General features: G+C 38.0%; 1 protein-coding gene across 3 annotated transcripts in view; it reads left to right on the forward strand.

Moving 5' to 3' along the window:
- Positions 1-18,344, forward strand: part of LOC136867033 (CAAX prenyl protease 1 homolog) — a 121,149-nt gene that overhangs the window by 78,493 nt on the left and 24,312 nt on the right. For all 3 annotated transcript variants that reach the window (XM_067144131.2, XM_067144130.2, XM_067144129.2), the window contains exons 5-6: positions 10,770-11,064; positions 13,906-14,147. In XM_067144131.2, the coding sequence (XP_067000232.2) occupies positions 10,770-11,064; positions 13,906-14,147 (537 nt within the window). The remainder of the gene's footprint in view (positions 1-10,769; positions 11,065-13,905; positions 14,148-18,344) is intronic.

The raw sequence follows: 18,344 nt of genomic DNA on the forward strand, positions 1-18,344 counted from the left end.
AAACACTTGAAATTAAATTCGATCTTCCGGTAGAAAGTTCTAAGTATTGTCCTGTTTTACGTAACTTGTTGTACGCTTTATATGAATGTTGCGAATTAAGAGTTTATTGTATGCCTTCACTACAAATAAAACACTGAATTGAAATTCTAAAGTTCCAACAAGTGAGAGCATACTATATTACGAGAGCTAACATGATAACACACTGTCTTCCAAAAGTCTGTCTGTATTTTTAATGAGAGTGAATTATTGCATTACGTTGTAAAACGTTAACTTTCAAAGTTTATAATCTGCTAATAATTATTCATCAAAATATTAAGTAAGTGAGCTTTTGAATTCAGTTAATGTTCCTTGTCAGCAATGACATTATCTATAAGAGTTCTGTTGAGAGTCAGAATTATGTTTCTGATTGAAAAGACACTTATATCACCTGTAATATGTCTTTTTGTTGAGCTCAAACAGTTGAATACTACTCCGCAAGCAACAATCTGGAACTCGGCTAACAGCAAGCACCGCGATGTTCCATAGTACCGCGTTCCAGGAAGCGCCCCTCATTGTACCAAACCCATGTTCCGCATTGATCTGCATCAATCTACGTCATCTTCATCGATCTGCGTCGATCTGCCGTTGTCTTGAGTCAGGATCTCTCATGTTAATAAAAGAGTGGCTTTAACACAAGAAAGTCCATCTGACTAGGAACTGTTAGAGTGTCCTATCTTGAAATGAGCACAGTTTGATTTGCGGTATTAGAACTGATTAAAACAGCTTCGGAAATAATCACCATTCGCTAGATGAAGCACTTTTTTTTTTTTTTACCAGTCCCAGTTCGTACGTAAATTGAAATAATTGGAAAATGAAAAATTCATTTCTATGCATAGTTCATCTTCACACTCAATGCTTACCGTTCGTGTTGTCAGAGATGACTCTTCATTCAAAGCACAGTTTATCATGACTCACCTTCACAGTTAAAAAAAGAAATAGCTCTCTCTCTCTCTCTCTCTCTCTCTCTCTCGTAAAATAGCGTAATGTTCCTTCTCACTGTCACAGTTCCTCAAGTATTTGTGTACGAATCCTATAATTCACAATGTCACTGAATTACGAAGTATGCATAATGTATTATGACGTATTTACAGTTCATTAGACAGTCTCTTCACACGAATTGGTATAAAATGGTACCGTCTGTTACGAAAATTAGTAAACAGTCTTTATGCACAAGTTAAAGCGGTTTTAGACTTTGATAATATTCAAAATAGTTAATCTATTGCAAACCTACACTCACGATGTTCTAAGTTGAAACAAATCAATCAATACTGATCTGCATTTGGGGCAGTCGCCCCGGTGGCAGATTCCCTATCTGTGGTTTTCCTAGCCTTTTCTTAACTGATTTCAAAGAAATTGGAAATTTATTGAACATTTCCCTTGGTAAGTTATTCCTATCCCTAACTCCCCTTCTTATAAATGAATATTTGTCCCGGTTTGTCCTCTTGAATTCCAACTTTATCTTCATATTTTGATCTATCCTACTTTTAAAGATGCTACTCAAACTTATTCATCTACTAATGTCATTCCACGCCATCTGTCCACTGACAGCTCAGAACATACCACTTTGCAATATTTTTGTTATGCTACTCTTTTGTCGGAAATCACCCAGAACAAATTGAGCTGCTTTTCTTTGGATTTTTTTTTTTCAGTTCTTGAATCAGGTAATCCTGGTGAGGGTCCCATACACTGGAACCATACTCTAGTTGGGGTCTTACCAGAGACTTTTATGCCCTCTCCTTTACATCCTTACTACAACCCCTAAACACTCTCATAACCATGTGCAGAGATCTGTGCCCTTTATTTACAATCCCGTTTATGTGATTACCCCAATGAAGATCTTTCCTTATATTAACAGCTAGATACTTACAATGATCCCCAAAAGGAACTTTCACCCCATCAACACAGTAATTAAAACTGAGAGGACTTTTCCTATTTGTGAAACTCACAACCTAACTTTTAACCTTGTTTATCAACATACCATTGCCTGCTGTCCATCTCACAACATTATCGAGTTCATTTTGCAGTTGCTGACAATATTGTAATTTATTTATTACTCTATACAGAATAACAACATTTGCAAAAAGCCTTACCTCTGATTCCACTTCTTTACTTATATCATTTATATATATAAGAAAACATAAAGGTCCAATAATACTGCCCTGAGGAATTCCCCTCTTAATTATTACAGGGTCAGATAAAGCTTCGCCTACTCTAATTCTCTGAGATCTATTTTCTATAAATATAGCAACCCATTCAGTCACTCTTTTGCCTAGTCCAATTGCACTCATTTTTGCCAGTAGTCTTCCATGAAAATGGCGTATGGCTTTTAGTGCCGGGAGTGTCCGAGGACAAGTTCGGCTTGCCAGGTGCAGGTCTTTTGGATCGACGCCCGTAGGCGACCGGCGCGTCTTGATGAGGATGAATTGATGATGAAGACGACACATACACCCAGGCCCCTTGCCAGCGAAATTAACCAATTATGGTTAAAATACCCGACCCTGCCGGGAATCGAACCCAGGACCCCTTTGACCAAAGGCCAGCATGCTAACCATTTAGCCATGGAGCCAGACAGTAGTCTCCCATGATCCACCCTATCAAATGCTTAAGACAGGTCAATCGCGATACAGTCCATTTGACCTCCTGAATCCAAGATATCTGCTATATCTTGCTGGAATCCTACAAGTTGAGCTTCAGTGGAATAACCTTTCCTAAAACTGAACTACCTTCTATCGAACCAGTTATTAATTTTGCAAACATGTCTAGTATAATCAGAAAGACTGCCTTCCCAAAGCTTACATGCAACGCATGTCAAACTTACTGGCCTGTAATTTTCAGTTTTATGTCTTATCACCCTTTCCTTTATACACAGGGGCTACTATAGCAACTCGCCATTCATTTGGTGTAGCTCCTTCAACCAAACAATAATCAAATAAGTACTTCATATATGGTACTATATCCCAACCCATTGTATTTAGTATATCCCCAGAAATCTTATCAATTCCAGCCGCTCTTCTAGTTTTCAACTTTTGTATCTTATTGTAAATATCATTGTTATCATATGTAAATTTTAATACTTCTTTAGTATTACTCACACCCCTATCTGGATATTATTCTTGTAACCAACAATCTTTACATTCTGCTGACCGAATACTTCTGCCTTTTGAAGATCCTCACATACACTCTCCCCTTTTTCATTAATTATTCCTGGAATGTCCTTTTTGGAACCTGTTTCTGCCTTAAAATACCTATACATACCCTTCCATGACCATTAAAAATTTAAAGTAGTCATACTAGCCTCAAGTTTGTTAAAGTTATTCACACGGAAATCAAGATATTTTATAAGTTCAAATACTGGCGAAATATTATGAGTCTTATAACTTCAACGTTATAAACACATTAATTTCCAAAGTTCAAATGTCCTTGACGAATTGTAAGTCCAACAGTTTCTCAAGAAAATTCATAGGTTACTCACTGGTGTTCAAATAAACTATGTATCAACTTGCTGTCAAAAATAATACAAGTATCACGACGTTCCCATGGAATGAACACTAAGTTCAACTTCACTTGTCACGAGCAGCATGACTTACAAGCCAGCTGTGAGCGAAGAATTGGTACTGCCTTGCTCTGGCCGGAGCCTCAGCTTTTATTCTACAAGGCCAAGGTTACTTGCTATGTCACAAGAAAATGTGGTTTCTTTCTCGCTTGATATCTCTTGAATGCCTTGTTGGAATTTGCTGAGATTGACATATGTTTGCCTTCAGAACACTAGCTACACGATGAAGTATGTCACATTTCTGTATCTTCATCGGTTAAAAAGTTAGTAATTTTTGTTCTTGTACATTCGGGCAAAAGGCATACGACATGTAGCATTGACGTCATCCACAGGTTCATCGCTCGTGACGTGTCCTGCTTGCCTCGAGGAACTTCGTATTGAGCTCACGTAAGATGTCAGGCACATGAACACATATTACTGCCGTCCTTTTCCAAATATTCCGGTAACTTTTAGAATAATGTACCTGGCTTAAACAGTTCCTGGTACAATGCGTTCATTATACGTCTGGTGAACTACACTCACTCAGCTGGTTCAACGTACCATGAACGGCCGATGCAGGCAAAAGTTAGAACACCTATCACAGACGCGTCACTACTGTTTACCGGGATTTTTTTTCACCTTATGAATTGAGAAGTTGTGTTACTTTTCTGCCATCTGTGTTTCATAATTAAAATTATTACAAAATTAATCGGTATATGTTGCTTTCTCATAACGATCAGGGATAGAGCATGAAATGCGCTTTGTTGAGTTTCAAGGAAGTTGCTTTTGAAGGTATCGCGTCCTTTCCTGCTGTCTCGAGAATGCTTTGTGAACTATATCGAATTTGAAAATCTTGCCACTTATTAATGGGAAGTATCGAATGCAAATACTTTGCAGACTAGAGGCTGCTCAGTCACAGTATATTGATCTAAGTGTATGAAACTTTCCTCAGTAATATTGAGCAGGGTACCTAAAAACCATAATTGCTTTTCTGCAATGGGAGAGCACATGGCTTATTTTAAACACTTCTCCAATATTAAAAAAGATCTGAAAATCCTAAACTTACACCAAAAGGTACCCTGCTCAATATCATCAAGGATTGCTTCGTACACTTAGATCAATGTACTAATCCTAACTGTAACTTGAATGAAATAACCGAAAAACAAACTTGCTTTACAATGCCACCATCCTCTTAATTGCTAACTTTTATTCTGATAAGATTGTTAATCAACACCGCAAGTATGTTCTCCAGTCTCTTCCACCCACAGCCTCTCCTCCTCCCTCTACCTCCTTCCACCTCCCTTACTGCACTCCAAGCAATAGCTCGCCACATGCGAGAGACGGCACGCATTGTACATCTAACAAGGCCTCGGGGAGTAAGCCCGTAAGGACTCGAGGAAGTAAGTTTCAATGTTGATAATAACTACCTCTTATTCACATTCACATTTGGCACGGCATTCTTCAATACCATTCTTTCTTTCCTTTTTCAGATATCACACTTCCACTATAACTTTAATTGCAATAGATACAACCCGACATTGTACCGTTCACATCAATGTGAACCATAAGCAGCTAACACGAGGTCCAAGAATGTTCCCTCTTAGTCAGAGTACACAGTAATGCAACGTCTAACAAGTGGGCTATTCCATATAATATTATCCTTTGCGTATATTTAAGACAACATACAGGTCTCTCATATAAACCCAGACCGAACGCATGGTGTTTGTACTGTGCGCTACGGCAGCTGCCTCAGCCGAACTTATGTCGCACGCGGCCGCCCTGCTTTAAGCGTGTAACAATCTTGTATGAAATCTTACCTTACAAAAGATGCTGGAAGTGTCGTCCTTCCTTGGTTATACAGGCATTGCATCTGGTAACAACATTCTGGCTGACGCGAGTGAGTTCTGCCTCTGTAATGTTTCTGATTTCATTCGTAATGTTTTCTTTCTGTTCCTCCAATGTGTGAGGATTTGTTTGATACACTGATACACTTTTTCTTTCAGTTTACTCCACAAGTAAACATCACACGCTGTTAGATCTGGAGAACAAGAGGGAGATAGACCAGCACTGATCACTCTCTCTGCAAACACTTCCGATATTGTAAAAGGAAAATCTTCTGCTGTATGAGCAGGGGCTGAATCTTGTTGAAACCACCCATGCAATTTTTCTTCTTCCATTAACCGATGGAAGAACGGCGTCAAAATGTCATTTGGTACCTCTCTGCATTTACTGTTGTGTCGAAAAAATAGACCCAATTATTCGTCTTGCACTAACAGCACACCAAACACCAATCTTCCTATCAAAACTGTATCATATGTATATATCTTAACGTTCAATATTTTTTAGAATAGTGGCATTCTTGTTTATTTTGATGGCATTCTTGTTTAATTTTAGTTTTAGTAGTATTTATTCTGTACAGTCGCTATTAAGCAGGTTCTTCAACAGCCAATTCCAATCGACCATGCCTTCGGCTATTCTTTCAGTGCAGCTAACACTAGTGCAGACTTGACATCATTAGTTTAAACAAGGCGAGCTGTTGTTTAAACTAAATGAGTGTCAGAAATTGGAGAAAATAAAGACAGGTTTAATTTATACCAGGTTTAACTCAATTTGGTGAAAATGGCCCTTAGAAGTCCAAGAATCAGGTATTTGTACTGTGGTTGAATAAATAAATGTGGACTATATATTTTGAATGTGACACAGCTCTTCTGTTAAACATGAAAAATATTGAGCCAAAACTTAATTTATTGCTCTTTGAGTTGCATAAACTACTACGGTACACATTTTTCTAAATTATCAGGCAGCAAGCTTTTTCTGTTGTCCTCAAGAATGCTTTTAAATGACAAGGAGGTCCTTTTACTTCACAGGAAGTTAAAAGACAATATTTAAGCACTAACATTTGGGTTGCCCTATAACTTGAAACTTGTTTGTTTAAATAACAGATCAAATGCTACTTCCAATATGTTTTTTTTGTAGACTGGACAAATTACAACTTTCCAATCAGTTGTTAAAGTTGCGTGTTCTCTAACCTACCACTTCAGCAGTACACTTTAAATATATTTTTTTCTCTGAGGAATCATTGTACTATTTCAAAATGAATTATTTTCTGGTGACTACAAACAGTAAGGTATTTTACAATGCACTCTGCACAATGCTGAAATTTCTTAACCTGTCACCATAAGAATATTAAATATTTTGATTTACTACATTGGCAAGTAAATAGCAGAAAATTGACTTAGAATACCTGTATTGTTGTTAACACGTAGCAATATTTGAGTTTAATGAGCACAGAGAGGTCTATCAACACTTCTGCAACTTCAGCGGCGACCATAATGCTGCGTTCTCTTGACAGATGTCAAAATTTTGGTAGATAGATGATAAGGCAGTTTCTTGTTTTAATTAGGATTCTTTCAATCTCAGTTTTCATATATGAATCATACCATCCCAATATTGTACATTTGCAGAGTCAACAATGTCTTGTCCACTGCGTTTGTGTGACGGTTTATGCAATTAGTTGCCATCCTCGGGTGCTCAGGTTCAACAGGCAGGAAGGCTGGTGTGATTTAAAAGGTACATGCACCTCACCTCCGTTAGGGGTGTGCTTGAAGAGCTGCACCAATTTGAGACAAGGACATGAATTTACATTGTTATAATAATGTCTTTATATGGATTTCTTTGTTGATCACCGTGGAATTACACACAATTATTCCAATTATTCTCAGACAGCAGTGGTTTGTCTGCAAGTAAAGGTTGTGGAGGCACTTGGTTATTTCACAGAGGCTTGCAGACTGAGCACTCTAAGAAAGATGTACATATGTTGGATTTTATTAGAAACTTATTTACAGAATGTTCCATTGTTGGACGTGCTGGTGGATGGTTGGCTGTTGAAAGTGCTCTCTCTCTCTGTCTTATTGAAGTGATAAAGTAGTGTATGTATGTATGTATGTATGTATGTATGTATGTATGTATGTATGTATGTATGTATGTATGTATGTATGTTTCTTGGGTATTCAGCCCAAAGGTTGGTTGGATCCTCAACAGGTTCACCATTAGCTGTCATAGATGGCCTAGGTGTCACTGAAGAGGTGCACATTGGTTAGTTTTGTGTGTGTGATCCATTTAATTCAATAAATATTGGTGTTTTAGTGTTTGTAGTAATTAAGATTAGTGATATTTACATTTTACATTGGGTAGTTACTGTCTCTTAAAATTGTTATGAGAGTTTTTAGTTGTAGTAAGGATGTAAAGGAGAAGGCATATAAGTCTCTAGTAAGACACCAGTTAGATTATGGTTATATTGTATGGGACCCACACCAGGATTACTTGATACGAGAACTGGAAAATATCCAGAGGAAAGCGGCATGATTATTTCTGGGGATTCCTGACAAATGAGTAGTGTTATGAAAATTTTGCAATCTTTGGATTAGGAAGGCTTGGGATTGAGGAGTCGAGCTGCTCAGCTAAGCGATATGTTACAAGTAACCATGTTCATATTGACTATATAACTTAAGAAAAAGTAGCATATTGATGAGAGGATACAGTACCATGCAAATTAATCGGAGCAATGGACATTTTTTCATTATTTTCCCATTCATTATTTTAGCGAGAGTGGGTTAAACATGACTTCCGTTTATACTTTGATCCCGCGATCTCTACATGTTATTTGCACCATTATTCATTGTTGTTTAATTTGTGTGGCAATTGTTTTGGATAAAAGCTGTATTTATTTCGAAGGGAATCACTTTGGAGGATTTTTGAGGTGGACCTATTTCTTCAATGGATACAACTCCCATGAAGCGTAGTGCGATTATAGCATTATCACAAAATACTTTTACAACACAAAGAGAGTTTAGCTACTAAATTTAGTGTTGGTGTAGGCACTACAAATAGAATTCTTCAGCGGTAGAAATGAACTGGATCAATTTCACCAAAGAAAACTAGGAACTGTAGCAGGAAGAAGAAAATGATGACAACTAATGACTGTTTTTCCCTCAGGAGAAATAAATTAAACCCTGGGCCAACTGGTGTGGACTTGGCATGTGAATTGGGGGAAAGGGGAGTGAATCTGCATGTTTCTAATGTTCGTTGTGGGCTTCTGTTAGCTGGAAGGAAAACCTGCAAACCTGTAAAGAAACACGTTCTAATAGGAGAAACGTCTTTTGTGGGCACGTAGTCAACAAGACTGGACAATGGAACGCTGGAAGACAGTTCTTTTCTCTGATGAGAGTTATTTACATGTGCAGGGGCAGAGGCTTCAATATATGTCCTGAGCGAATAATGAGGCAACAATTTCACATTATTAGCAACAGACTGTAAAACACCATGTGCAGAAGATGTTTTGGGGTTGTTTCACACATGAGGATTGGGACCCTTAGTACCAGTTGAAGGGATGATGAAATCTTTCCAGTACATCCAAATACTGCAAAGAAGAGTTGTACCTGAACTGCAGAAGAGGACTGCAGACGATGACAGAATTTTTCAGCAAGATCTGACTCCTAGCCATACTGCAAAGAAAGTGAATAAAACATGAGAGTATTGTTCTCACTGAAAATATTTGAGTGGCCAAGGATCTCCCCTCGCATAAATCCCATACAAAACTTGTGGGCTATTTGCAAAAGGAGACTGACAAAACTTGACTGTTCCACAACTCTAATTAAAGTATGGTTTCATGATGATGAACTGAAAATATGTGCTCAAAACTTGTAGAATCAATGCCAAATTGTGTGAAAGAACTTACAAAACGCAAAGGAGGACATATTAGCTATTAGGAGGTATTCAAGGTATATTATGTAAATAAATGAAAAAATGAAAAATGTGTACTTTATTGCTGCGTTCCAATTAATTTGCACAGGACTCTACCACATTTGATGCGGTTACTTTCCACATATGCACTCTACGTTCTTCTCGACAAGATTATTGCATGGATGCCCTGCAGCAGCTCAAGTGTGAAGTTCTCATCTTGGGTGTATGTAATCTTAATATTATATATTTAGCCATCTTGTGGTGATTTTACGAATGTTTTATCAGTGAGTTCCAATATTTTGTTTTGAATTGTCTCAAGTATCAATATTGTATTCATGATCTTTCTTTCAAGTAAATTTATGTTAAAAGCATTTCATACATCTAATGTGCTTTTAATCTTGTTTGAGTGTTTATGGGCTGATGATGGCTCCAAGAGCTGAAACATGTCCACTTTTGTTCCATAAATAATCTTTTTAGATTATAATATCATGTATTGATTAGGTGGTTGAACTATATATATTTCTTAAGCGATACGTTCCAATCTGTCAGGGGAGAGCTTGCGTGGAGTGATATGCCGTAAGTAAACAAATAAGCTCGAGTGGGTTTTTTTTTAAGATAGGAAAGATCATAATATGAAGATAAAGTTGGAATCCAGGAGTCATATTGAGGCGAATATGAATTCATAGGTATGGGAATTAGGGATTGGAATAATTTAGCAAAGGAAATGTTTAATACATTTCCAAATCTTTGAAATCATTTAAGAAAGGACTAGGTAAACAGTTGATAGGGAACCTGACATGTAGGTGACAGCCCTAAATGCATATCAGTGATGATTGATTGATTGATTGATTGATTGATTGATTGATTGATTGATTGATTGATTGATTGATTGATTGATTGATTGATTGATTGATTGATTGATTGATTGATTACAATAAAAGTAATACTACTGTACGTCCACTATATTTAAAATATTAACAGCTATATATGCTATACACATGTTTTATGCATTTTAAAATGATCTATCCTTTTTCAATGGCTGATTATTGTCAATCTTTTATAATAACTTGTTTTCATTTTATATCTTAAACAGTGATATCTGATGATGATGCTTGTTTAAAGGGGCCTAACATCTAGGTCTTCGGCCCCACTGGTATCTGATTTCCTTATACATTGCTCGAGTTTGTCTAGATCTGTCGATATATATATATATGAATTCCTCCTTTTCACTAATTTCATTTTATCACTTGTCCATTTACCACATTTGGTTTTCATGTGCAGTATGTACATGTTTGAATGTATGTGTTTAATGTATCTGCCTTGTATATATGTTTCATACAATATTATTAGTTGAATACAGTTCATTTTAACCTTTCCTATGTTACAAATCATAGATCCTCATCTTGTAGAAGAGACTTAACACCAGAAAATGATTCCCCCTTTTATTCTTTTATAGACCCCTGGTTTCTTCATCAAGGACAAGCTGAAGGCCTTTGTTGTTGGTCAAGTAATCATGCTGCCCTTGGTAGCAGCAGTTATCTACATCGTGAAGATTGGTGGAGAGTACTTCTTCATCTATCTCTGGTTATTTGCAATGCTTACCACCTTCTTCCTACTTACGATATACCCCAACTTTATTGCTCCACTCTTTGACAAGTACACACCTTTACCAGAAGGAGAACTTAGGACACGCATTGAGGAACTTGCTGCCAGCATACAGTTCCCACTCTACAAACTCTATGTGGTGGAAGGTATGCATTGATCTTAGGTATCTTCTGTATGTAGAGAGAGTTCATTTCTTCTTAGCCTATGATGATAAAGCTGGAATTCAAGAGGATAAATTGCGGCAAATATTAATGTATAGAAATGGGAAATAGGTATTGTCCAGGGATTCGCAGATTTGATAAAAACGTTTCATTTTAGGATAAATACCAATATTGCCTATTAGAATACAATAGTAACAGTAGTAATTATGAACACATTGTAAATAGTTATGTAATTTTAATAAGACTTTAATGTTCAAGCTTCCCTTCCCTTGGATTAAGTGAAAATTCTGCCAAAGAGTAGTGGATAATAAAATACTATAGATACATTTTTTCTTTTACTTGTTTGTGTTGCTTCATTGTTACTTTTTAAAAATGTATTGTCCACATAACATTTTCATGAAAGCTGTGTAATTTAAACAAATTAAATGGTAGTAGTAAATCCAATGTTATGTTAGTGCTTGCAATCACTAGAGAAGGCAAAGATATTGAATAATCAAACAGGTAACAAGTCATATACAAAGAGACAGGAAAAGGAACTTATAATAGGATGAACACGACAGGTCAGCATAGGAAAGGGGAGCAATAGAAAGAGGAGACGAGGACAAACACGAAAATACAGGACAAGAAAAGGGCATATACGAAGGTTGATCAAATATAAACACAATTTTTGTTCCTGTTGGTAGGACTGGTCCCGCATTTCTGCTATGCTTAGGCGGGACCGTTAGGATGGGGAGAACGTGCTGTTAGATATTTCTCGCCGTTTCATCAGTAACGCTCATGATGTCGGAGCAACAGGTGTACCCCTCTACTGCGTAACGCATAATTATAAAATATTTTGCTTGCGAAGGAGTTACAGCGACGGAGATTTGTCAGAGATTGACTGCACAGTTCGGTGATCAAACATTGTCAAGAACGCGTGTTTGCCTAGCATAAAAAGTTCAAGGAAGGACGAGAACGTGTGGAAAATCAGCAACACGATCGCCGTCCTTGGACCAGCATTACAGACGCAAACATTTGTGTGGTTAAAGACATTATTTACTACGATCAACGAGCGGAAGTATTAGAAATTGCAGAATAAGTCTGAATCAGTTATGGGAGCTGTCAAGCAATCATCACAAACGACCTACAGTTCCGTAAAGTGTGTTCCAGATGGATCCCTCGCCTTTTGACCAAAAATCTAAAGTTGAGACGTTCGGAGGTCTGTCAGAGGCTTACAACAAGGTTTGCGGAAGAAGGTGATGCATTTTGAGTCGGATCGTCACCTACGACGAGACATGGATCCACCACTACACTCCCGAATCCAAAGAAGCCAGTAAAGAGTGGTGGAGGAAAAGGGAGGCAGCACCAGTGAAAGTCAAGACTCGGCTGTCATCTGGCAAGGTTCTTGCAACCGTTTTTTTCAGTTGGCGAGGCATTTTGCTGATTGATTTTTTTGCACGAGCGACTCACAATCAATGCTGCTTGATACTGCGAGCTGTTCAACAAAGTGAGGGTTACATGTTGCCACAAAAGTCGAGACCAACCGTTTTGACAAGTCATCCTCCATGACAATGCGCAGCCCCATACTGCAGCTCTGTCTCCAAGCTACAGGAAATGCACTGGACTACACTTGATCATCCTCCTTACAGCCCGAACTTATCACCCTGCGATTGCCATTTGTTCAGACCGCTTAAAGAAACTCTAGGAGGGCAACGATTTGAAGATGATGAGAGTGTGGAAGACTTCGTGCGCAACTGGCTGGTGACACAACCCTGTTCTTTTTATAATGAGGGCATCAAAAAGCTGCCCATATGCTGGGACAAATACATTTCCAAAGCAGGAAACTATGTGGAAAAATAAATTGTAATTGCCTTGTGTTTTACAATAAATGAATTCAAATTAAAAATAAAATCCTGTTTATGTTCGATCCTCCCTCGTAAGTTTCTAGTAAGGCCTAGCATGGCTAAGTTAGCATGGAGTGACATTAGTAGATGAATAAGATTGAATGGAGTTTTTAAAGGTAGGAAAGGATTATAATATGAAGATAAAGTTGAAATTCAAGAGGACAATCAAATAGATAGGCTTGTAGTCTTATATAAGAATAAATTGATAAGCGCTCTCCACTGACAGTTTGCAACATCTCGCTTAGTAGAGCAACTCGTCTCCTTTCTCCCTAGTCTTCACAACTCAAAGTTTGCAACATTTTTGTAGCAATACTCTTTTGTCAGAAATCACCCAGAACAAATTGACCTTTTGAATACAATATATCAAGTAAATAATATTACATAAGTCTTGGGACTAGTTTCAGCCACTTATTGACCATCTCCAGCCAAATTAAAATTAACCAGATTAAGTGATAACTAAAACATATGTATACCATACAGAGACAATGTTGTAGGAATAATTGTAACATTAAAATATATATAATAACAAAAATTAAGGTTATGATCTTCTTGTCATATGATGTCTCTCTAGTCAATCCTAGTTCTTCTCTATCCATTTGTACTCAGTCGCCAATGAGCTAGCTCGTGGGCTTCAACCCTTACTGAGGGACAATCTTGACAGGAGCTTTTAAAACTAGTAGTCTTTTGCAATAAGATATTTAGCATCTTGGATCCCCTTGTGACTCAAACCATGGTTTGTAGAGAAGTACAATGACCAACTTTCTTTTTAAACCAAAGCACACATGTATATATAGCAAGTTTATTCATAATCTGATGGTTTTATGGGTGAATTGTCTTATTAGTGCCTTTGTCGTAGTACTGCGATTACAGTGCAGAATTGAAATGTACACTATATCTACAATGAGTCTGGATACTTTCTCATCTTCTATTCTTATCTTTGCAGGTTCAAAGCGCTCAACACACAGCAATGCTTATTTCTATGGCTTCTTCAAGAACAAACGCATTGTGTTGTTTGACACATTGTTGAAGAACTACGAACCAGAAAAGGCTGAGGACACCAAAGATAAAGATAAAAGTGAAGGCGATAAGAAAGGCTGTGACAATGATGAGGTGCTAGCAGTTCTGGGACATGAGCTCGGACATTGGAAATTGAACCATGTCCTCAAGAACATAGTCATCATGCAGGTACTGGCATCCCTTACAAGACTCTCCTTTTACTTACTCAGTAATTTGCACTTTTCCCCCCTCATTGTTTAGGCCACCTATTGACCGCGTGATTTTGGCTCTCTTGGGCTTTTCTTCAGGCCCAGTATGCTCTCCTACTTGTATGAGTTTCTTGGGTTGGAGGTAGGTTGTGGATCATAGATCTCTAATATATGTTCCATTGGATCATTTTGTCATTTCATCTTCATCTTTTTTAAAATTATTTTTGCCCATTAGGTGTAAGATGACCTTGGAAGATTATGTTGTGAATTTGTTAATCTTTGGCGATCCATTCTTTCTAGATGACCACTGGGCTGAGTGACTCAGACAGTTGAGGAGCTGGCCTTCTGACCATAACTTGGCAGGTGCGATTCTGGCTCAGTCTAGTAGTATTTGAAGGTACTCAAGTACGTCAGCCCCATGTTGGTAGATTTACTGGCACATAAAAAAACTCCTGCAGGACGAAATTTTGGCAACTGGGCATCTCCAAAAATCCTTAAAAGTAGTTAGTGAGACGTAAAGCCAATAACATGATTAGATGACCGTAGAAGATGAGTCTTCTCTTCGTCATGTTGTTTGGCTTTGATGAAGCTCTCCGTGCCACCGTATCCTCTGCTAACCTTTTCACTTTTGCCATCATTAGTTATTTTACTACCCAAGTAACAATATTCATCTACGTCCTTTAAGACTTCATTTCCTGATCTAATATTTCCTGCATTTCCATACTTCATTCGACTGCACTCCATTATCTTTGTTTTGGATTTATTTTCAATAAGGATAGGTTACCTAGGAGAATAATGGTCTCTGCTGTGGAGGGTAAGAGAAGCAGAGGGAGACCAAGACGACGATGGTTAGACTCGATTTCTAACGATTTAAAGATAAGAGGTATAGAACTAAAGGAGGCCACAACACTAGTTGCAAATCGAGGATTGTGGCAACGTTTAGTAAATTCTCAGAGGCTTGCAGACTGAACGCTGAAAGGCATAACAGTCTATAATGATAATGTATGTATGTATGTATGTAGTACTCCTTCACCAAGACTGTGTCCATACCATTCAACAATTTCTCCATATCTTCTGCAAACTCAGACAGAATAACAATGGCATTGGCAAATCTCAGAGTTTTGATTCCTTTTCCAAATTCCTCTTTGATTTCCTTTATCCCTTGTTCTATGTAAACATTGAAAAGGAGAGGGGACAAATTGCAGCCTTGCCTCACACCTTTCTGGATTGTTCCTGCTTTTCCATAGCCTTCGATTCTTATCTCTGCAGATTGATTTTTATATAGATTGTAGATAATTCTCCTTTCTCGGTATGTAGTCCCGATCACCTTTAGAATCTCAAATAGCTTGGTCGAATCAACATTATCAAATGCCTTTTCTCGATCTACATATGCCATATACAGTAGAACCTTGATCATTCGAAATCGGTTAATTCAAAATCACGCTTAATTCTAAGAAGCTTTCATTCCCAGAAACTGAGGTATGGTTTTGCATGTTATTTAAATTGTTTAATTCAAAATGCGGATAGTTCATAATTCGAACAACAACGTTGGTCCCATTACCGAAATTCAGACTTTTAATTCAAAACTGCCTTTGCATTAACAAAAAAAGTCTTGTCTTTTACAGAGTAATTTAAATTCAAAATTTCTCTGCGTCATGAAAGAACGCATCTTCTGGAATGTGCAGGGGTAGCTTTCTGCACTTTCACTTCCTTCGGTTTGTCTACAGAGTGTTTCATATTTGCTAAGTTTGAGTGAAATCGTGATTCTTTTGTATTCAGCGTTGTAAGGAACACCACAATATTACGTAGCAGGCAGTGTGCGGAGAAGCAGAATTTGCGAACACTGGCGATGCCGACAGTTGGAAAAGAAACATGGCTCATATAGGCTAATTGATTCATACGCACTAAACAATATTGTCAATGCCGATGAAACTTGAGCCGCACCCTCTCCCTTACAGACAACCTAACTCACCATAAAACATATACGTCGGAAGATTCGAGGCGTGGACCACGACTAGGAAAGGCCAAACACAGTCCTGAACTGGAAATGGTCCTCATTTCAAAAGCAGAACAGGAATGAGATTAAAGCTACTGGCAATAAAATTCAAACTAAATTTTATGAGGGTTTATTGAAATAATAAAGTCTAAAGGAAACAAGAAATGAAGCCAGCAATTAAAAACAAAGGGTACGTACATGTGCTGAGCTCATCCATTTGAAGTCATAACACTAATGCGTGAGCACAGCTTTTTTCAAACACCAAGCTTAAATTATACATAAGACATGAAATGTTTCTCTGTGCTATGTTGTGATCTCTCGCATCTTATTTTTATCTTCTCTGATATTGCAATCTCGCTACATAATGTGATAGTGTGAATACAATCCACACGGATCAACTCGGTTATTCTTTCGACGAGGTTAATAAAATTTATTAGATACGCGTCTATTTAACTTCCATATCGTCTCAACAATTACCACACACAAGATCAAAACTCCCACACAGCATGGAGAAGAAAAGGGTTCAGAGAAGATAAAAATAAGATGCGAGAGATCACAACATAGCACAGAGAAACATCTCCGGACCATAGAAATAAAATTTAAACCAAAGAGAATCACAGCATGTGCATAGCCTGAATATAAGAAAAGAACATGGCGGCCTCATGGGCAAGCAAACGGCCGTGATTGAAACCAAGGCAAAATAAATATCACTGCACCGGCAACAAACATGAGGCTCAGAAGCAAAGTCAAAAATATAAATTGAGCTGACCAATACGTCATCCTTTCTGTCCTTCCACTCACCAACACACATTCAAACATTCAGACATTGCCGGTATCGGCAAACAATACGAGCAACTGCTCCAGTTAATAACTTGAACCCAATCTCATATAGTATGACTCTCATGATCACAAACAAAGGTCTTACATATGTCAGAGATAGCATGCACGGCGCAGACAGTTAGCAGTAGGATAATAGAGACCCAGTGGTCACACATAAACCCATCAGCTTACGCACTATGCACATGATCAGATGTTCTATTTTACAGTGTGGAACGATGTAAAACAATTACGGTAAAATCTTATACATTACATTTCTCATGTAGAATACAAATTCTGCTTTCACAGTGCTTTTTGTGGCAGCACCCAGCACTACTGCATGCATTGCCTGTAGGAAAACCTAGCCCGCACAATTGTGCATATCAACATTCAAAACCTCATGATATTACGTACGATGTTATAAGTTCACAATTTTACGTCTGCTAAACAATTTACACACTTCATAGATTATATTCTGATATATAGTGAAGCTTGTAGATTAATACGAATGCAATAAATAAATATTTACTTTAGGCTTTACTGCTTCCTGCCACCTTGCCAATGAACTGCATTTTTAAACTCTTCTTCCTGCCCCCCTGGTGGCCAAGCACTAAATAAAAACAATGAAGTACATGCTACGTGTCCCGCACAACGACGGCAGTCCGGTCTAGCGCCAAGAAAACATCAAATAAGCTCAGGCATAAATAAAATACGAACCCGCATAATTGTGCGTACACGGTCTGAAAGGGATAAGTTCACTGCAGGCCTACAGCTCCAGCTGCCTTTGTCATCTCCACTGAAATTTCATCTATTCTATCAGTTTTTCCATTCTTCATCTTTCTTACTGCCATTTCAATTTCATTCATTGTAATTTCTTTTCCATTTCTTCATCAACTAATTGCCTTTCCTGGTTGTCTGTTGAATGACTGTCATCAGTTCTTATGTTCAGCAACTTCTGAAAATACTCTCCATCTACTTTTTATTTGTTCTGGCTTTGTTAATATTATGCCTCCTCCATCCTTCACAAATCTGGTGTTTACTTGACCTCTCTTTTGTTTCTTATTTATTTTGCATAGTAAATCCCTGTAGCAGGTAAGGACCCTCTTTGGAGGCAGCCCTACCCAGGGAGTGGCACCCCTGCCTATGTGAGTCCCAGAGCACACTGACCCGGTGTGTAACATCTGGTATGGGTCCCAGCTCAGGGTTACGAGTGAAGACCTCAACGGCATCTACGGCGGAGAAGGTGGACCTCGGTATGGTGGAGATGGCGGAAGGGGCATACTCGTAGCGTCTGTACTCCAGAGGAACGGCTACGAAAGGCGTCTGTCTCCATGTTAGGGGCGGCCTAATTTTGAACCTGGCAGT

The sequence above is a fragment of the Anabrus simplex genome, chromosome 3, assembly GCF_040414725.1.
Source record: "Anabrus simplex isolate iqAnaSimp1 chromosome 3, ASM4041472v1, whole genome shotgun sequence".
Taxonomy (NCBI): Eukaryota; Metazoa; Arthropoda; class Insecta; order Orthoptera; family Tettigoniidae; genus Anabrus; species Anabrus simplex.